Genomic DNA, 21992 nt, shown 5'->3' with positions numbered 1-21992 from the left:
AGTTAGTTACAGGGTGTGTTTAACCATCAGTTAGTTACAGGGTGTGTTTAACCATCAGTTTACAGGGTGTGTTTAACCATCAGTTAGTTACAGGGTGTGTTTAAACCATCAGTTAGTTACAGGGTGTGTTTAACCATCAGTTATTATTCAGGGGTGTTTAACCATCAAGTTATTATAGGTGTGTGTTTAACCATCAGTTATTATAGGGTGGTTTAACCATCAGTTAGTTATAGGGTGTGTTTAACCATCAGTTAGTTACAGGGTGTGTTTAACCTGGGTTAACAGTGCCACTATGATACTTGACCAAACTAACGCACCTCGTCTTTCTGTCTCTGTGACAGGACCAAGCCATGGAGAGGTGGACACACAGGAGTGCTTGTTCTATAACATCAACTATGAGATCGAGAAGACCAACCAGAGTGGGGTAGAGCGCTGCGAGGGTGAGAAGGACAAGCGGTCGCACTGCTACGCCTCATGGCGAAACAACTCGGGTACCATAGAGCTGGTGAAGAAGGGCTGCTGGCTGGATGACTTCAACTGTTATGACAGGTAGAATCTCCTACCATTGTGCCTATCAACTATTTAATAAATCTGTATTGTACATTCGGTAAACACTGCTTTCCTCCGCCTAAAATATTAGGGGTCCTTGTATTCACAAAGAGTTTCTCGGGATGGGAGTGCTGATCTAGCATCAGGTCCCCCCTGCCCATATAACAGTATTCATTAAGTTCTAAAGGTGGCAACTGATCCTACATCAGCAGTCCTACTCTGAGACGCTTAATCAAAACAGGCCCTGGTGTGGAGCTGAGGTAGAATCTGTGTCCTCTATGGTTGGTATCAAATGTTTTCATTTTCCCAGTGTGATCAAAGGCTCAACAAATGTTAGAGTATGATAATGACTGTTAATCTAAACATCAGATATCACCATATATAAAACATTAAAACACAGTTGGAATTGTCACTCACACATTCCTGCATTGACTTCACAGTTGGCATGTGTGTGCAAACTCACACAAGGTTGTCTCTGACGTTTGCTCGCATTACCGTCATTTTTTTGTTTTCATTTCATTTATCGGAAGCTTTATTGGACTCTATATTAAATGTCTCTCCGTCAAACTGGAATATTCAATTATCCCGCGCGCGCGTCCCGTAGGTGCTCGATAACGTCTCGGGAGAAGTCAGGCGGAGTGGTGCGTTAGATTTTTCTACCACTTGCCTGCTGCCATTGCAATCTATTTCCGGCCTTGCTCCCGAGACCAAGAGAAATCATTGAATAAATGGATCCGGATAAGAAGCTTGAATACAGTCACTTCTCCCCAGATACACATTAGAGAGGAGCAAAGTGCCTTAAGTTTTGACTAGGACCAATCCACTGCATTGTTTACAGAGTGAGACAAATGTTGTGTGGATGTGTACACGGTTTGAATGATCAACTCTAAAATGTTTCGGCAGGATATTTGTATAATAGCTGAAAAACGTTTTGTAGTGTTGAATGAAAACAGCCAAGGTACCAATGCATTAAGAGCTTTTGTTTTGAGGTATTTAACCAGACCTTTTTCTAAAAGCTCAATTCTAAAGCTGTGTTAGCCTTTATTATAGTGGGACGCTATCTATGAATCCCCGATCCCTCATCATGTGAAAGTGGGCCAGCAACAATGACTGATCTTGAAACGCAACGGCAGCAATCCGAGGTTGCTTAAAACTAGAGGTCACCACTTGTTAAAATAGCAGACGAGTAGGGTCTCCGGTGCATGTTTGAAATACCGAACACTGAAGTGTGTTGAGTGACGGGCTTAAGTCTGAAAGCTTTTTTTAAACTCTCACGACTGTTGTAGATTAGACTTAGGTAAAGGGATGTTACTTTGCCGGCACCAGTGAGGTGGTCCGACCTGCTCTGAATTAATTGTGTACATAATACCCTGCGGGATCGAAGATCCAGGTTCCTCGAATGTATTGATATAAACGCATTGAAATGGTAAAGCATTTAAGTTGATCCTGGAGGCCACAGTTATCTCAGTGTGATCCTGCTTCTCTAGACATACAATGATGTCTTCAAATGTCAATCTTAAAATTCCATCACGATTACAAGCATGTTTCTTGTGGGAGTTTGAGTTCATATCGGGACAGCTTGAGGAGACTCTCACAAGGCTAAGCAGCCCTTAATCCCGGCCTCCTTTCAGTGTTGTCAGGGGCGACTGGCTGGCCTCGCCATTGGCTCTGGCTCTCTGAGGAGAGAGGACACTGCCCAATGTCCCGCCAGGCCGCCACATTGCTGACATGGCCCGACGCTGCCGATGTGCCTGGCGCCAGCAGAATCATGGCGACACCGCCAGTCCTCTCCCTCCTTCCAGTCCTGTCCTCCACAGAGGTCAATAAGTCGTTTCGCTGTGGGCCCCGCATCAGAGACCAAGGCCAATAGTGTGAGCGTTGCATGGCGAGGGAAGGGAACAGAGGGGGGTGGTTAGCTAAGGGTTAGTTAGGTGTCTGAGCAGGTCATATAGGCTCTAGTTCTGTCTCTGGTGTCATGTTCAGTAGGGCACACTGTAGCCAAGCTTTCTAAAACGTCTGGCAATGGAAAATCTAAGAACAGTTTCTTATTGGACAGTTTCAGGTAGAACCTTCCTGTTTCACTGCTTTTCATGGCGTTCTGAACACGACCCGTCATAGGGTATAACCACATTCCCTCTGAACTACTGAAGTCAATAGAAAGCGGAGGCGCTCCCTTCGCTACCCTAGACCAAAACATTTCCCCTTTGACGGTCAATTAAATGTAATCTCCCGTTCTTTCTCTCAGGCAAGAGTGTGTGGCGACAGAGGAGAATCCTCAGGTGTTCTTCTGTTGCTGCGAGGGGAACTTCTGCAACGAGAGGTTCACTCACCTGCCTGATGTCAACGGACCAAGTAAGTGAACCTGTAGGACTCTACCTCTTTGTTTTACACCCATAGAAAGTAGATGGGGCCGCAGGTCCAACCGTCACAGAGCACGAAAGGAAAAGTCTGTGCTACTAATTACATTTCTATGGCTACACCTCGATTGCAATGTTCTACACAAATTCTGCTCCAGCCTGTGCAGATCAGAAGATCCATATATGATTGGGTTCCTGAGACGTTAAAACACCTCAAGGCATTGTTAAGATCTGATAGTCTTTTGCAGACCTGAGTAGAATTTGTGTTTATGGAACGCACCCCTGATCACTCCTGTACTTCTCTGTCTGGGGTCAGATGTCAAGGGGTAGTCAAATGTAGATGTTAAATTGACCCATATCTGAATTAGCTTGTCGTCATTTTGGAATATTTGGTTTTCCCAATCACTGCTCGCTCCATTTGTTTCTCGAGCCAATATCACCGGCTTTGCTGTGACATCGTGGTATGTTAACTTGGTATTCTAACCCTGCCTGGTGTGACGTGAAACCCAGTAAGTTGATATTATATTTGACATCCGTGTAAGACCTATACCAGCTTTAAACCGAGTTGGAAGCTCCACGGGCCTCACCCAGGGTTAAGTATTGACTTTGTTCCCCGAAAGGTCCTCACAGTGGGGTATTGTAGGATCTTAAACACTATGGACAGAAATGTGCAAGAGGCCACACGAGTATTGAATTACACCGCCTGTTTGCAGACTGAAGCTCCAAAAGTTAGGGGCAATTCTGCCCAGGAGAATAGCACCTCTTATATTTTACAGCTCCCTTTCCTCTCCAGATTTTCTTGAGCACACAGACATCCAGACAGGCAGCAAACGTATTTGTGTGTGTTAAAGCCAAAGCTTGGCTTAGAAGGGTGGAAAAAACTATAGTGTGTGTGCCTAACTATTCCTATATCTCTGCCAGTTTCCCCTCTCCTCTTTCTACCCTCCCTCAATCTACCTCTCTCTCCCTATCCTTCCCTCTCCTCTTTCTACCCTCCCTCAATCTACCTCTCTCTCCCTATCCTTCCCTCCCCCCTTCCCCCCCCCCCCTCTCCTTCCCCCCCCCCCCCTCCCTCCCCCCCCCTTTCCCCCCCCCCCCCTTCTTTTCCCCCCCCCCCCGTTCTCCGCTCTCCCCCCCCCCCCCCTCCCTTTTTTTTTCCCCCCCCCCCCCCCCCCCCCCCTTGCTCCTCGATGGCCGCTGGGTAACACTGTGTTCTGTCCCTCTCTCTACCGCCAGTGATCAAGTCGCCTCCCCCCATGCCCACACTACTCAATGTGCTGGTCTACTCACTGCTGCCCATCACCATGCTCTCCATGGCCCTGCTGCTGGCCTTCTGGATGTACCGCCACCGCAAGCCGCCCTATGGCCATGTGGACATCAATGAGGTCGGCCAATTCCCCTCCCTAGCTACGTATCTTTCACTTTTGCTTCCCATCACTCTTCTGTTTTCATCTTTGAATGACTGAATTTATTTGACATGTTTAAAGTGCATGTAGACTTCCCTCAGCTGAGTGGAACAATACACACAGAAAACAAATAATTGAGGATTAAAATCAAAGTAAAGTTACTACTTACTGTGGTCCTCCTGTCTGTCAGTATTGTTGACTCTCTTTGTCTGTAGAGCTGTTTGCTTATCTTCTGTGGTGCTACCTCTTTCCAGTTTGTGGTTTCTCACTCCTGTATTCTCTCGCTCTTGCCGTTTTCATCCCTTGTTTTTCGGAGGCCATCTTGTTAGTAGCCCCAAAGCTGCCAAGTAGGCCACACAGGACCTCTGTTAACGACTGGCTCCATCTAGAGGTAGTCGGGTGCCACTGGCGTGATATAGGTCCCACCTATAGGACCATTGTTAGTTTACTACTGTCAGTTGTCAGTATCTGTACATCTACTTTACACAAGCCATTGTGCATAAAGGCTTATCTGTTTTTCTTTTTAACTGTTTTGAAACGGAGTATTATAATTCATATTTTACATTGATATAAAAGATCCAGTTATTATATAAGTTGTAAGTATGTTGTGAGTGGCAATCAATCCTCATAACCTTGTTGAATATAATGACCCAGTGTTTACCTGTACTGACCTCTGACCTCTTGATCTACCAGGATCCTGGCCTAGTTCTCCCTCCCTCCCCCCTGGTGGGTCTCAAACCCCTGCAGTTGCTGGAGATTAAGGCCAGGGGGCGCTTCGGCTGTGTGTGGAAGGCCCAGATGATGAACGAATACGTGGCTGTCAAGGTCTTCCCCATTCAGGTAAGTTGCTGAAAGGTTGATTCAACTGTCTGTGTCCTCTGAAGCCTTGGTGTAACAACACCTCTTTGTTTGTGTGTCCTCCAACAGGATAAACAGTCGTGGACGAACGAGCGGGACGTGTTCCTAACACCGGGGATGAAGCACGTGAACCTGCTGCGCTACATCGCCGCCGAGAAGCGCGGGACCAACCTGGAGATGGAGCTGTGGCTCATCTCTGAGTTCCACGAGAGGGTGAGGAGCGAGACTGGGGTGGAGGGAGAGATGTTAGGAGGTGTGGGGAGGTTAGGTTTGGGGTATAAGAAGTATTAAACCAGCTGTAGGTCTGGGACATACGTTTATATCAGTTAGCCTTCACAAGGTCCCGCCACTGAGCTTTAGCAATGTTCTCTAGGCTTTCGTATCAGGCTTTCTACAGAGATCCACTATTTATTTATTGGCACGGAGGAAGCTGCGTTTTGTTGCTCCGAGAGCTATTGCCTTTTAATTTTCCTCGCTGTTTAATTTTCAGTAGCGTGAAAGTTGTTTGCTACAATTTAATAACACTCAATTTGACTGACCACAGTGGGTTGGCTGGCATTTCTCGGACAATAAACGATGTGAACCCTGTCTCTGCAGTCGAGTACACTTGTATTTTTCCCAGTTCAATCATTGACAAGCTATTTAGTGTGCTCTGGGGATGTCTTACTGTAGCTAGTTGTTAACAGCGCCACTTTCTCACTCTTTCTCTTTTTCTGTGTATGCGCGCGGCGTGTGTGTCTCTCTCTGTCTATGCTCCAGGGCTCCCTGACGGACTATCTGAAAGGAAATGCAATCAGCTGGACTGAGCTGTGCCACATCGCTGAGACCATGGCCTGCGGGCTGGCCTACCTGCACGAAGACGTGCCTCGCTACAAAGGAGAGGGACCCAAACCGGCCATTGCTCACAGGTAAGGCACACGAGTTCAGCACTTAGGTGTGTGTTTTGGAGCTGAGCGATTAACAGAAATGTTGATTATTTATTTWAAAAAATTAACTACTTGAGCGACGTCGGCTCAATTATTTGAATTTGATTTATTTTGATACTTTTCTGTGAGCTCAATACAGACATTGCACAGTTTCTCTAGAGATAAATTAGATCCAGCCTGAACTGTTCGATGTAGAAGGGAGTTGTAGTTTCCAACAGGCCAATATTCTACGAAGTTTAACACATAAATTGTGATAATTAACTACAATGACCATAATCCATTGCGCATATACTTGTCCGGTCTGTTTCTTTTACGACTGCTGCTGAAGAATGCAAGATTATGAGGGGATATAGAGAGCAGCTGTTGCTTCGAGGCATCTCTATCTCAAAATACATGATCCAAGTGATTGATAGTTGGTATTCCGCTGTCATAAAAAAAGTATGCCTTAATCATGTTGAAGAACTACAAAATGGGTATTTTGTCAGACGGCATAGGCAGCAGCTCTATAGAGATGAGATGACTTGGAATGAAATAGTCAAGTAAAACAAATGTAATATACAAAACTGAAATATTTTATTAAAGTAATGTGAATAAATTATGGTTAATAAGGGATGAGCAGTCACTACCATCTTGGGACTTCCATTAATTGTTTTATTCTGTGTTACAGCATTCAACCCACATAATGCATTGTGCATTTAATGTTAAACAAATAATTGAAATCGAAAACTTGATTTCTTTTTTAAAGAATCAAAACGAAACTGAACCGAACTCAAAAATCTGTGTGTGTAAAAGAGAGAGAGAAACATTAGACTTGGCCTGGTTCAAGCAGCTTTTTGTTTTCTCAATGACCTATCTGGCTAAGTAAAGTTGAGGTTAATCCTATAGCGTATTGATGTTTATGCTGAATCTTTGTTCTGTCTGCGGTCCCCTGTGTCTTCATTCTGCAATCTGGAGGCATCTAACCCTGAGGGAGTCTGTTGTTATTATTATTATTGCACTCAAATCTCTGGACTGCAATTTTATTTTTCTGCAGGACATCAAAATTGTTTACAGTTTATTCCATTGAGAATACACTTCAATTCAGTTATAATCAAACCGAGCCATAAGTCTAGACGGGACCGTTCTCGGTGGGCTTTATTTGTGTGTAGTTCAGGATAAGTTCAGGCTTGACAAAGGGCAAACTGATCCCAAGTCAGGGGGGGAAACTCTCAGGCCAATCACCGATGTTAATTGATTGGGTAAAAAAGAAAACTGTCGATGAACCCCCGTCCTCTCTTCCTTCTCCCCTCCAGGGACTTCAAGAGTAAGAACGTGATGCTGCGGACGGACCTGACGGCCATCATCGGGGACTTTGGGCTGGCGGTGCGGTTCGAGCCGGGCAAGCCCCCAGGGGACACTCACGGCCAGGTGAGTGGGCTACCATCAGTCTGGTTGCGTCCCAAGGGTTAGCTGCTTTTGACTAGTGTACATGAATTAGGGAGCCATTTAAGCTGTGAAAATTAAGCTGTGAAAATGTATCATACTAACTATGAACAAGGAACATCATGGAGACACTGTTTTAAAGTTAGCTCCACATACTCACACGACAAGGAAGTGTGTGTGTGTACGTCCACTTGTTTGTTTGTGTGCGTAGTGGACCTAGTCTGACAGTATCTTGTCTGTCTATCTCTGTCGTCCAGGTGGGTACCAGGCGCTACATGGCGCCGGAGGTCCTGGAAGGTGCCATCAACTTCCAGCGGGACGCCTTTCTCAGGATAGACATGTACGCCATGGGCCTGGTGCTGTGGGAGCTGGTGTCGCGCTGCAAGGCGGCCGACGGTGAGTCATATACACGCAAACACACACACAGGATCCTACTCTGCGATTTATCAGCAACCATACCACATTGGAATCAGGATGAGACCTTTTAATGCTGTGTAATAGACAAATGAGAACGCATAGCTTATGGGTAACGATGTAGCATAGCCTATAAGGCGTTCCGTGCTAAGACACGTTGCTGTTGTGTTGATTGGTCAGGCCCAGTGGATGAGTACATGCTGCCGTTTGAGGAGGAGATCGGCCAGCACCCGTCCCTGGAGGACTTACAGGAGGTGGTGGTCCACAAAAAGATGAGACCGGTCTTCAAGGACTGCTGGCTCAAACACGCTGTGAGTATGCCAGCTCTGTCTCCAACGCAGAGAGCAGTGGGTCAATGCTGGGATGTACAGTACTTAAAGCAGTACAGTTTGATTCACATTTCCCACAATATGTCACCAAGGCATGACTTGAGTGCGTAAACATGTTGCCTTTTTTTCCACACACACCCCCCCAACCCAAAGAGACAAAAACATAACCACCAAACATTCAGACAAATAAAAAAAATGAAGTCATCACATTTCCAAAAATAAAAATGCATAAGTATAATATGTAGTCGCAGAATGCGCTTAGACTATAGCCAATATTCACCTAAAAAATAAAGAATATACAGGTTTATAATTCAATGCTTCTACAATATCACTAGTTTGCAAAAACTCTGGTGCTTTCTTTTTTACTATATAAGTACATTTTTTAAGAGCTAGGCTTGACGTTAATTATTATGACCAAGTGATGGGGAACTGACATAGTGGAGAGAAATTGAACATCTAGCTTGTAATAGACAGAGTTCAACCATTTTCTTCTCTCTCCTATGTAAAGAGATATTCCCTCTGTAAAGATTTAGGATGTTGTTGAGAGATTAATGGTATTGGGGTAGAAGTAACCTTAGAGATATAGTGCAGTACTGAGCTCAAACATTTGTATCTCAGCACATTCCCACAGGCAATGAAACAAGGTGCCTAAATGCGTGTTACATTTAACACACAGGTCTGGGGTATTAGGGTTCATTTTGTGGAGCTTAACATGGGTGGGATATATGTTGTCATTATCCAATTGTATTGCAGCAATCTCAGGCAGGTGTTTCTGTATCTGAGCGTTAGAGCATATCATACCCCAGTCCTCTGCTGAAATATCTTCCTGCATATCTTGTATCCACTGAAGTCTCTTACTATCAGAGTTGTCTTTATGTGTAGCTACCATTTTCCCATATAATGATGTCATCTGACCTCTCCCATAACACATATTAACAGAGAGCGTTTCTAAAGTGGTCAAAGGAGGTTGTAGGGCAGATTGTTGTAGACTGGAATGAATAAAGCTTCTCAATTGTCAGTATTTGAAAAAATGCTTTTGTGTTAAGTTAAATCTTACCTTTTAGTTCTTCAAACATGAGCCCCTTTTCATTGTATAAATCCATTACTTTAACAATACCTTTTCTTGCCCATTCTTTAAGGTGTAAAATTGTCATTGCACCAAATTGGTGTAAAACTGGATAATACAGGGGATTGGCCCAGATATTTCTGTACTTCGTGCCATATAGTTATGGTGTTTGTTAAAAAGGGATTAGTAGTATTCTTCTTTAGCTTCTTAAATGGAGCAGAGTACAAATATCCATCCAAAGTTAAGCCTTTTGTGGACAGCATTTCAGTCTGCAGCCAGGGTAAGTATGGTTTCTTGGAGAACCAAAACATTGCAGCCCAGTAATACCACTGTAGGTTTGAAGTTGCAACCCCCCTCTGTCATAGGTCAAATAAAGAAGAGAAAGTCTAAACCTTGGTTTTCTGTTGCTCCAGATACAATTTGGAAGTATCTTTCTGAACTTTGGGAGAAATAAAAAGGTGGAGGACCCAGAAGAATTTATTGAAATGGATAAAACATTTGGGCAGGATATTCATCTTAATGATATTTATTCTACCAATAATAGATCTAGGCAATGATGTCCATCTGTTGATGGGTTCTGTTGCACTCATTACCATGGGTTCATCATTTGTTGAACTCAAGGAGCTTATTTCTGGTGTGATTTTAATACCAAGATAAGTGAAACCTTGTTCTCTATTCACCAAAGGATGCTGTACAACTGGATGCAGTCTATCTTGCTTGTTGAGGAAAAGGATAGAAGATTTGGTTTTACTAACTTTCAACCCAGAAAACTGCCCAAAGTTATAAATTAAATTGGAGAGAGAAGAGAGAATTCTTTAGATCTGCTAGGAATAAGAGAGTATTATCAGCATACAGGGCCACTCGATGTTCAAAATCCGATTTTATAATTCCACTAATTGACGGGTGGGACCTTACTGCAATGGCAAAGGGTTCAAAGCTAAAGGAAATAATCCTGGACTGGCTGGACATCCTTGTCTCGTCCCCTGAAAAAACTTAAAAGGTTGTGAGATCAAGTTGTTAGTGTCAACTTCTGCAGTGGGGTCTGTATATCATATCTTAATCCATTTACAGAAGTAGTTCCCAAACCCAAATCTCTTAAGCACTTCAAATAAATAAGACCACTCAACTCTATCGAATGCCTTCTCTGCATCAAGGTAGAGTATGGCAGTATCAGGGGACTGCACTATGTTTAGTACTCTCCTCACATTGTGAAAACCTTGATGGTTTTTCACGAAGCCATTTTGGTCTTTGTGTATTATATGGGAGCACTCTATCCAATCTCCTGGCTAAAGCTTTAGCAATCATTTTTGAGTCGGAGTTCAGAAGAGAAATTGGTCTAACTTTCACGTTTTGTCTGGGTTTTATCACGCTTCAGCATAAGAGTGATTAAAGGTGAAACAACCTTGCTGAAAGGATTCAGCATACATATCCAAAAGTGGACCTAGAAGTTTGTCCTTAAATATCTTCGAAATATCTATTGGGAGCCCATCTGGACCTGCCATTTTACCTCCATTCATATTTGAAATAGCATCAGATATTTCAACACCATCCAATTACTTTTTCCAGATCCAATTTTGTGTCTTTTGAAATAGAGGGAAAATCAAGACCATCCCAAAATTATGTCTGATTAGTTAAGTTCTCAGGAGATTCAGAGTTGTAAAGTGTGTCGTAGTAGGAACCAAATGTTTGGTTTATTTCTACAGGCTCCATTGATAATTGTCCTTGTAAATAATGAATTGCATTAATGGCTCTGTCTGAATTTAACTTCTTCTTAATGCACCAGGCAAGCAATTTACCAGGTTTTCCACCTTGATCATAGGACTGCTTCAACCTCGTTAAGCTGTTTGTGGCCTTTGAGGGGGGGAAGTTCTTCATACTGAGCTTTAAGAACAAATAATTGCTTGTTCACGTCTTCTGAGTTATCCAAAAGAGCTTCCCTCTCCAATTTTCAGATTTTGCTGTCCATCTGATTTGAAACTGGTAAAAGTCTTGGTCCTGTAACCATCTGGGATGCAAACGTCATCTAGAAGATCCTTTTACTAGTTTTGTATCCCTATAGAATAATGACACAGGGGAATGGTCACTCCGAACAATACCATCATATCCATTTCCTGCTACATTGGGAAGCAATCAGCAAGAAACATAAAAGTTGTTTATACGAGAATATGATTTAAATGTCAACGAGTAACATGAATACGCCTTTTTACTCGGGTTCTGAGTTCTGCGAGTGTGAAGAGGAGTGATCTAGATGATGATCAAAAGTGCAATTAAAATCCCCTGCCATTAGACTCCCTTCCTGGTAAAGTCCTATCAATAGAAAAACATTCTCAAAGAATTTGGGATTATCATCATTAGGACCATAAACATTAACCAGATTAATACGATCATTCAAAAGAGTTCCCTGTATCAAAATGTATCTACAAGCTGTATCAGTTATAATATTATCCACTTGAAACGGAACAGAATTTTAAAAAACATAACACCACGAGAATGAGAAGAGAAACGGAATACTATTACCTGCCCTTGCCGCCTCCTGCGTACTTTAAATAGGTCATCCTTCAACAAGTGAGTTTCTTGTAGAAACACAATAGAGGAATGAAGTTGTTTAAACCTAGTAATAACCCTTTTAAGCTTGGATAGTTTACTCCATGGACATTCCACAAAGTACATTTCAGTTTTACATTTGAAGTCATTTAACCAAAGATGTAAACATGGAAAAAGCTATAGCATAAAGGCATATCTAAAATATGTTTAGTAACCACAAGGACCACCTTAATATTTTGTAGTGAGGAAAATATGTAAAGATCTGTTGGAAAGAACATAAATATATCCTAACAGGAAAACACTGAACCCCATTCCCTTGTCTTCCCTTGTCTCCCTAACCGAGACACCCAACGGACGACTGATCCGTTACAGGGAGCGGTCTAACCAATGTGACGCTTAACAAAACAGTGTCTCCTGCCTTCTCTCGGCCATTACTCCTCATGAACAAAAAAGGCATATCTTGCAAGATGTTGTGTGAAATATCACACAAAAAGGCATATCTAGGAAGATATGTGAAATATCACGTAGTATTTGTTTGAAAAGTAGCGAAAAATAGCTCCACCTAAAACAGTAACACTAGTTAGTGAACCCTAACTAACGTTACAATATGGACAGTCCAAAATAGTTGTAGATGATCCACAACGTAGGGTCTGCTGCTAGTAGCTACCAAGTAGCAAAATGGCCCATACATATAGCGTTAACGTAGTATGCCATAGTAAGTTTATAAACCCCCAAAAAGTATCAAAGATCAGAAATGAACAGGATACTTGAGATAAAGCGATACCATTGAATATGTGCTACGTTACCAAAAGACCCTTGCACATGATGTTGATGTCAGGCTTGCACGTGAGCATCAATCATTTTAGTCCAAGGATATGATTGAAACTTAAGTCATCATATAAAGTAGTCCCGATGCTTCTCTGTGGTCCAGGATGAATAAGGTCCCGATGTGTCCGTTGACATGGAGCTAAGCATCTTGTCTGACATTTTAGTGTTTTATGTAATCCAATGGAAGAGAGTGATTAACATAATTAAACTTAACATGACGTCCAATGCTCAATGGACAGCTATCTCGCCTGTCATATAGAACAAACTGAGCTAACTGATGATCACATAGTTTCCTTATATTATTTGTAGACTGAGTGGGCTAGCTCGCCATATTATTCACTTAAATGTTATGCTAGCTACAGTACTACAGTAGCAACTAATAGATTAGCTAATGTTAGTTAGCTTGCCAACAGACATAATCCAAGGTGGTTTAATTCTCCGTAGTCCAGAGTGGTGGTAAACTTCACAGCGGCAACATGACTAGGAAGAAGATTCACATTGTATGCCACAGATGAACGCCTTGGCTTGAGAGGGAGATTCAAACTCGTGTGACCGTCGATTGTAAGTCAGACGTAGTTTAGCTGGGAAGGCTATTCCAAAGGCTATGTTGAGGGACCTGAGCTGGCGTTTCACCCCATCGTAGCCTTTTCTTTTTTGGTGCAGGTCCGCGGATAGGTCAGGGAAGAACATGATCTCTTGGTCCCCGTACATCACCTTGCCCATACATAGACCTGGCTTTCTGCATCACTTGGAGTTTGTCTTGAAAGTTGAGAAACTTAATGATAAGGACTCAGAGGGGTGGTTTCTCGGGCCTGTAGGAACCTGAAGCGATGGGCTCTTTCAATGCGCAGGGGGTCCGGAAAGTTGTCCGGCCCCAATGCCTCGGTAAGCCATCTCTCTCTCTCTCTCTTTCTCTTGCAACTACGTTACCTTTTTCCACTTTTTGGGGTAGATTAACCAGTCTCAAATTAGACCTCCTGTTCTCGAGTGAGCTTAGTTTTGAAGTAAGGTACGCGACCTGTTTATCCAACTTTACGGTCATTGATTTGAAAGGGACGACAGTAACTTCCACCATGCTAATGCGTTCCTCTGATTCGTCCATGCGCGTGAAGTAGTCTTGATGGTCACGTTTAACCTCACCAATCCCTGTTAGGACACCTTCGAGTTTGATTAAAAAGTCTGCCCTCATGGCAAAGATTGCTTCCAAAACCCCTTGGTTCTGGTTTAGGTCGTCTACATTGTTGGTTGTCATGTCGGACTCGTGGTGTGAGGAGCTTGCAGGGCTAACTGGGTTAGTAGAGCTGGCTGAATTAGCAGGGCTAACTGGTCTAACCTGGACCACGTTGTCGATGTGATATGTTCTGCTTGTTTTAGGAGGACTGTGTTTAAGTCAATTCATAATGGATGTAGATACGCCTGACATTGTCCAAGAAAATTGCTGTTTGTGACGAGGATTTAAAATAAGAGATTAAAAGAAGTTTAGCCGAAATTGGCAGGAGAGCACTAAAAACATGTCCGCTCAGTTCAACGACATAACTACGCCCCCGTCCCGTTAATACACATGTAATACATCTAACAAACACTGAATAAGATGTTAATACATGTAATAAACACTTAAATAACACTAAATAAGCAGATTGGTTTTGCTAAGTGCTGAGTTCCTGTCCTAACTGATGTGTCTCCCAGGGCCTGGAGTCGATGTGTGAGACGATAGAGGAGTGCTGGGACCATGACGCGGAGGCGCGCCTCTCTGCTGGCTGCGTGGAGGAGCGGATCTCGCAGATCCGCCGGCTGACCAGCCCCCCTACCTCGGACTGCCTGGTCTCCATGGTGACCTCTGTCACCAACGTGGACTTGCCACCCAAAGAGTCCAGTATCTGAGTCTCAACCCGACCACCACCAACCCTCCCAACGCAGAGCGACAAGCAGGCATACAAAACCACCGTCGTCGTCTTCTTCTTAAGCCTCAGCGGATCTCAGAAAAAAACATGAATGCAGCTGCTATTTTATCCTGACATTTTTTTTTCTATTAATTATTATTTTATTTTTTTTCCGATCGGATCACTATTACCAGCACACTTCTTCGATACTGTTGGGTTTTTTTTATCAATAAAGGACAAAAAAAGCTAAATGGACATCTCAAAAGCGCATTCAGGTGCCGACTTATGAATGCTGACACGGTGCAGGTACCTCAGATGTTTTCAGCTCTCAGTTTCTTTGGGTTTAGTTTATTCCTCTTTTTCTGTCTTCTGGACAGGATTGCCTGTGACAGAACCAACCAACTCACCCACCAACCAAGCAACCATCTACCACGTTGGACAATACAACAATGCTGCAAAAACCTTGTAGGAACATTAAGACTGTTACACACAACTAACCTTCCTCAAGGGATTTTAGTTTTCAGAAAACATTTCCTTTCCGACAGCGTGTCCCATACAAACCTTCGGAACTAACGGGTGTCTCTAGAACACAGGGAAAAGTGGGAAACAACTGGACTCATTTCTTTTAGGTTTTTTCTGTGTTCAGACTGGTGACTATGGATGGGGTTGGCTACAGCATTCTTATGAGTGAATGTTGAAAAGTTCAAAAGGAAATGGCTTACATTCAGAGATTGGACATCACATCATCTGGATAGTGCATTTGGTATGGAACTACTTCTCAGGTAACCAGTCTCAAGGGGCAGGAGATGTTGATTTGAGGTGATATCGCAACGCGTCCCATAAAGTAGGGCGAGAGCCACAACCGCCGCCCTTGAGTGATCGGAGGGGGCAAACTTTAGTGGGAGGGGCTTTTCTGACTTGGTTTAGAGCCTTTTTATCTGAGATCAAAATGGAGTCAACACGGAACGTGCCCAAACAACTACAAAAAACACAATCGGTGCAAGACCCTGGTGAAGATATGTATGCATTTTGGGTGTGTGTGTGTTTGCGTGTGACTACTTGTGCAGTGAGAGTGACTGAGTGTGTGTGTGTAGCGAAGAGGGATGGAGATTAAGACCATAAAAAGTTTCAGCCGTAAACATCTGAAAATGAGTTAAATGTATTTTTGTTCCGTTTTTTTCTTCTCCTTTATTTCAGTCAGTATATTGGACATTGGGAGCTAAGGACCTACACTCTTCTCCAGAGGCCCATCCTAGGCCTCAGCAAAAGCCTATATCCTTCACTAGTGTTGAGCGGGAGGGAATACAGTTGAATCATCACTGCCTGGTCCCTTTGTTATTTACCTCTTTCACACAGGGACCAAACTTAGTTTGGACCGGGTAGGTCCTGCATTGTAGAACCGTTTTCGACAGGGCACTGAGCGTAACAAGCGGTTTAAACTTAACTTCATTACGATTAGTTACACATTCTCGTTCATTAGAAGGAAAAAAATTAACTGAAAACGAACATGGAACTCTTTTTGTCTTAAAAGTGGCACGCAAGAAACCACATTTCCGTATGCCATAATGTAACAGTGAATGTCCACAATGCTGCTGTTTCAACTCAAAGATGATATATGTCTGTTCCTTTTTTTCTGTGCATTACACGTGCAACTCTCAGTAGTAAAGGAAACATGCATAAAACAGCAAAAGTCATGTCTACCAACGTACAAGGCTTCCGAGGTGAACAATAACATCTAGTAGAGAGAAAACATAAAACGAAACGCAAAAAAAACAAAAAACATTAATGAACCACAGACCACCTCAAACCAGAAATACCTCAGACTTTTCTATGTGTATGAGTTCTGTTATATATTTTGTTAGTTGTGTTGACTTGTATTAAGTATATTTTAATGTGAGTTTTTTTGGCTTTTATGATTAGGGAGTTTTGGAAAAATAGTGCTACCACAACATGTTGTATAAATGAAAGAAAATAGTGTAAATAGCTGTATACAGTTGTAGAATTCTCCCAATATATGACACCTAGGCATTATTCATGATTTGTGCTGGCTCCCCCCAACAATTTTTTCCCTCTCCGTTACCTAAAGGGACATTGAACCTTGTATTTGGTTTTTCTCCCAAAAAACAAATATTCAACCACCACCACCGTGTCTCACCTGTAATATTTTTGCATATCCCATGATATACCTTGGGTTTGTCATTGCTTTTAAAATGTATTTTAATGACTTATCCCATTCCTCTATTAAAAAAAAAGAAAGCATTTATACAGAAAAGACTAATTGAGAACTATGAGATACCATTGAATTTCCTTATACAAAGCAACGCATCTCCAAATTAGTTTCTCGATTTATAGCGTTCTAACTTTTTAAAGCATAGTCATATTTTTATGAAATTGTTCTCAATTGATGATTGATTTGATAGCGCCTTCGGGGGGGNGGGGGGGGGGGGGGGGGGGTAGTGTCCCTGGATTCTCATCCCTTCATCTCCTTTCCTCACACATTGACTGACAAGAGACACCGTGGCGGCGGCTTCAGCACCTTAACACTACATCCTACAGACGAGAGCTTTAAGTTATTATTCACGGTGTCATACGTTCTTTTAAGGTTCTACATCGCTTAGCAGCGTTCCACATGAGTGTAAGTGGAACCATGTGCGCAGAGTCTTTCAGGGTGTTTTAGGGATACCCATGGAGAAGTGAGAGCATTGAGACACTCATGACTTCAATCTCTTGTCATCATGAACCCCAGTGATTGATGTGGGCCTGCAGATCGCTGCGATCCAGCTGCTTTGAGTAGGAAAACCACASCTAGCTTTATTTGAGCTTTTGGGCTGAGGAAATTTTAACATGTATTTAGGTCTACTTTTCAAGGAGCCCCACTTTTTCTGTAATATTTGCCAAGATGGCAAGAAAATAATTTCTCATTCTGCCAAGGTAGAATGAACACTTTTTAGTGTCTCTGGATTGACTCCCCACCATTTTATCATTAACCAGGATGGAGTTATTCTTGCTTTGATTTCAATGCCCTGTTAGCAAATCAGGGTTATGTTTGTGTCAAATGATCAGGTTAGTGTTTGATGTCTATCTTTTCAGGAAGCTTATTGTAACACAATATGGTTTACAGTATTTCTGCTATAAATGTAATGGGATCAAGAAATTGCAAGTTTGGATATAAATGTAGCAAGCAATATCTACAGCAATAGTCCTACATATTGTTTCTGGTATGACAGAATAACCTCATAGGTACTGCAATAGGCCCTTGAGCTAGCGACCAACCAAAACATCTTGTTCAAGATGCGCTTTGTTGTCAAGAGGAAGGTTGGTGGGTTTGCTGATCCCAAGTCATGGTCGTAATGCTTGTTGAGTTATGATTGGTTTACCTTCTGTTATAGACCTTTGACCATGAAAAACATGTAGCCAAATTCTTTGCACCTAAGTCTGAAAGAAGGGGAACCAAAGTCTTAATTTTTTTCTATATTTGAGAGAGTTGTAATGTGTCCCCACTCTCACTTTCTGTTTATGTGGAACAGCGGAGACAAAATCTTTCTGTCCTATGATCCTTTGACTTTGATGATTTGAGACGCTAGACAAAATAATCTGACATTTTTTCCTTGCTTTGAGATTTTTGCAACCTTTTCCAGAGTTAAGTGGATTCATTTGATGGGGAGGGAGTGTCAGTGCAGGGAGTAAGGTCTACAAAGTGAGTTGTTAGACTTCCAAAATGAAAGCTCTAAAGTTTCTTTCCAAATAGTGGCCCGTTGCACTCTCAGCATTACATATGCCGTGCGGTCTTAAGGGTTTAATTCTTTAAGAAATGTTGGGGTCACTTATGATGAATTATGCAATACCAATCGGTGGTTTTAAAGTTTTAGCCACAATGGGAAAGGCAAGTATTACTCTGGTCTTTCATCATTGTCTGGGTTTTTACTCTGGTGCCATTTTAATGATTCTAACGTCAGTCTAGTTTAGTCTTTTATCTGAGAGCAGGACTTAACACATCTTTCCAAATGAATATTTTAGCTTTAGTGCATTGGACATAGGGTAAAATCAGTGATCTATTATTACCAATACTCACATTTGGGTTCATGATGACAAAGCTGAAGTCTTGGAATACAAACAGCATGTAATATCAGTAACATTGCTATTGCTGGAGCTTTGGACTAAAATCCTGAGGTGTTCTGATGTTGTGCCTTTTATTTTCCTCATCGTCGTTGCTGAAGCCACTGCTGCGGCGCCCCTCTGTTTATTTGTTATTAGTACCTGACAAAAAAATGCTATATATATATATATATATAATCTAATATAAAAATCTTAAAAAGTGACCAGCTGTAATTCTGGATGCAGTCTTAGATCCAGGTTGTTCAGGAACCAATTACCTCAGACCTCACGTGAAACAGTGTTGCTAGCTGGATAGTCGTCGATACTACAGAAAAATGATGTACACTTTCGTCATACCAACAGGAAACCTCGTTTGTACTGGTGTAACATGTATGATCCACCCCTTGACAATGTGAAAACCCTCTTCCTTTCCGAGCTTCTCGCCTCTAGTTTTCAACAGCAAAGAAATTGTATTGTATGGAAAACCATGTTCAAGTGCTTCCTCTGCTACTTTCCCAACTGAAATTGTTAGTGTACACTGGTTTGACAGCTCACTCTGTCATCTGACAGAACTGAAGAAGAAAAAAACATTCAATTGGCTGAGATTTCATTATAGTCCTGTCTAGCTCACTAAAAAAGCCCTAACAACACTAATTACCATTGTACCCTTAGATTGGTCATCAATCCCTCTTAGACGTCTACTTCTTTTTACTTTACCCAACTCTCTATGAGCATCTTTTAGTGTTATTACGTTACTTATTTACTGTGCATGGACAGTCACTCAGGCCATGTGAACGTTACCTCGTTTTCCAAGAGATCAGTGTTCAGGTCTTGTGTCAAACAGCAGCAGCGAGCTGTGAGCCCGGGCAATCGACTTACCCTCAAGTATTAAGACCTTCCCCAGCAGGGGAGAACTATTGATTCTAAATGCCAATGACTAAACGCTAAGAACGTCCAATATATTTGTAGCCTCTGGGTTAGTAGAGCTTGCTACTCTATGCTTTAAAAAGCCACTTCCATACAGTGCCAGTTTCTTTCGCTCCTTTAAAACCAGGTGGAATTGCTGTTGGTAAACAATGTCAATGTGGATTTTTTTTTCTTTTCTCACTCATAAGAGCTCATCAGTGGCTCTTTGCACATGGAAGTGTTCAAACAAATCTGAAAAACTATTCCACTGCAAAGGCCTGATTCACAATGTCTTTCTTCCAAGACCCACCAAAACAAGGGTGCAGGATTCGGCAAACGGGTCAAGGGGGGTTTCTTGTTTTGTCAAGGGGTCTTATTTAAAAGTGATGTTTCTATACCAGGATACGTGAAATGTAAATGTTGTAGGTTATGTTTCACTATTGTAGCTAAATTGTAGAACAGAGATGGCTTGTACTACTGATTTTAACATAAATATACTCAAATAAATCTGTATAAGATAAAATGTATACGGAGAGTTGAGATTGTTGCTGTAACCCCTCTTTTGGATTGAAGAATATGTTTAAAAGTTTTATGTATATGAAATGCCCTGGAAAAATCCAACATCCATTGTATTGCCGTAATGACATGAGGAATTTTTGAACGATCAGTGTAACATAGTTCTTTAATTTGCAGTGGATCATTGTTCCTTTTTACTGTGGTAATTTTAGAACTCATTATCCAAGTAGATTTGCCTAGTTGTTGGGGTGTGGTTGTTTCTACTCTGCACTTGGTGCCAGAATAAACCAGTATGAATGTAGTATTTGCCCAGTGTGAAACAACTACACCCTGACTGTTAGAGAAAAAATACTAGAATGGATTATTTCAATTGTATCTTTTTGTATATGAAAGTAAACAATAAAATACTGTTAAAGCATTTGATTGCATGTTCCTACTTTATTGTATATGTGTTGTCCATTTAGAATGACCGTTCATCAGAATGATGTTTTCTAATGTGCTAGGATGTTAATCATCACACCATAATAGAAAGAGACATTCTATCAATCACAAGTTTGTGATAATGTTGCGTGTGTTTGTGTAGCCACAGTGGCCTTGAAGGGAGCTGACAATGTTTATTCTCTGGAATTCTAAAATGCTCTACCTGCAGTGAACTACCATGCAGGAGTGGGCTAAATGCCTCAACTATTGATACTTACACAAGATTACTGCACATTCTAGCATATATGCAAATGAAATATGTGAACTCTCCAAGGCTCTTCTATGGAATGTCCTAAAGGAACTTTATATTAAAGCACAGCAGCAATTTAGTGATTTCTTTGACTATTCTCAATTTGTTCTTGCTTGAGGTAGTGTAGCCTATTCAAGTGCTTTGTGCTAACCTTGTCCCCAGGCTCAGTTGCTACCACATAAATATAACATGTTATTGTGTCATGATACGCTGAAAATCTATACATAATTTTTTTATTTTGACTTTGAATCTAGGCGCTCCATACAAACACACCCTGTGGTTTGGTTATGTGATAGGCTAAATCTATTGATCGGTGATGAAAAGGGCATTCTTTAGTGCTTGATTGTAGTTTCAATGAAATGCAAAACGTGTTGATAGAAATTCAATAAACTTTTATCCAGAAATCCAAGACCAGTAAATTCCTTTACTGCCACTCTGTTTATACCCCTGCCACCAGAGGGCAATGTTTATATTTCTAGTACTTCCTTCACTAAGCATACGTTGTTGTTGACCACACGTGTTTCAAGTTCAATAGTTTCAAAGAAAGCTCATTGGAAAACAAAACCAACCGGCAACTTGATTAGCGTCATGGCAGCAACATATAGACTTCCGGTTTTCCTATTTTGCCTTAAGTGTTAGATACAAAATATATTTTGCAGCTTTGTAACATCATTTTAATATTATGCACTACCCCAAATTATAACTACATCGTGAAAAATCTAAACTAAAAATCTAAACAGATTACTACTTTATAAAATATATATAATATTATACATTGATAAATGGTTAAATGAATGTAAAGAACATAAGATTCTACAGACCCTATTGAGTAATCCCAACCCCACTTTTACTTCAGCACCTAGAATAGTTTTCTTTCTACACTGAACAAAAATATAAATGCAACATGTAAAGTGTTGGTCCCATGTTTCATGAGCTGAAATAAAAGATTCCAGAAATGTTCCATACGCACAAAGAGCTTATTTCTCTAAAATGTGGTGCACACATTTGTTTACATCCCTGTTAGTGAGCATTTTTCCTTTGCCAAGATAATCCGTCCACCTGACAGGTGTGGCATATCAAGAAGCTGATTAAACAACATGATCATTACACAGGTGTACCTTGCGCTGGGGACAGTAAAAGGCCACTTTAAAATGTGTGGTTTTGTC

General features: G+C 41.7%; 1 protein-coding gene across 1 annotated transcript in view; it reads left to right on the top strand.

Annotated features, from left to right (window-relative positions):
• LOC111953775 (activin receptor type-2B) overlaps positions 1-20514 on the top strand; it is a 68835-nt gene extending 48321 nt beyond the window's left edge. Inside the window, exons 2-11 of the mRNA XM_023973265.1 lie at positions 342-549; positions 2795-2901; positions 4143-4291; positions 5006-5152; positions 5240-5383; positions 5930-6078; positions 7389-7503; positions 7776-7914; positions 8113-8243; positions 14386-20514. Coding sequence (XP_023829033.1) covers positions 342-549; positions 2795-2901; positions 4143-4291; positions 5006-5152; positions 5240-5383; positions 5930-6078; positions 7389-7503; positions 7776-7914; positions 8113-8243; positions 14386-14580 — 1484 coding nt within the window. The 3' untranslated portion in view covers positions 14581-20514. The remainder of the gene's footprint in view (positions 1-341; positions 550-2794; positions 2902-4142; positions 4292-5005; positions 5153-5239; positions 5384-5929; positions 6079-7388; positions 7504-7775; positions 7915-8112; positions 8244-14385) is intronic.
• The last annotated feature ends 1478 nt before the right edge of the window (positions 20515-21992 follow it).

This window comes from Salvelinus sp. IW2-2015, linkage group LG27 (assembly GCF_002910315.2).
Source record: "Salvelinus sp. IW2-2015 linkage group LG27, ASM291031v2, whole genome shotgun sequence".
In the NCBI taxonomy this organism is placed as follows: Eukaryota; Metazoa; Chordata; class Actinopteri; order Salmoniformes; family Salmonidae; genus Salvelinus; species Salvelinus sp. IW2-2015.
Note: the sequence above shows the minus strand (reverse complement) of the source record. Positions and strands in the feature narration are given on the sequence as shown.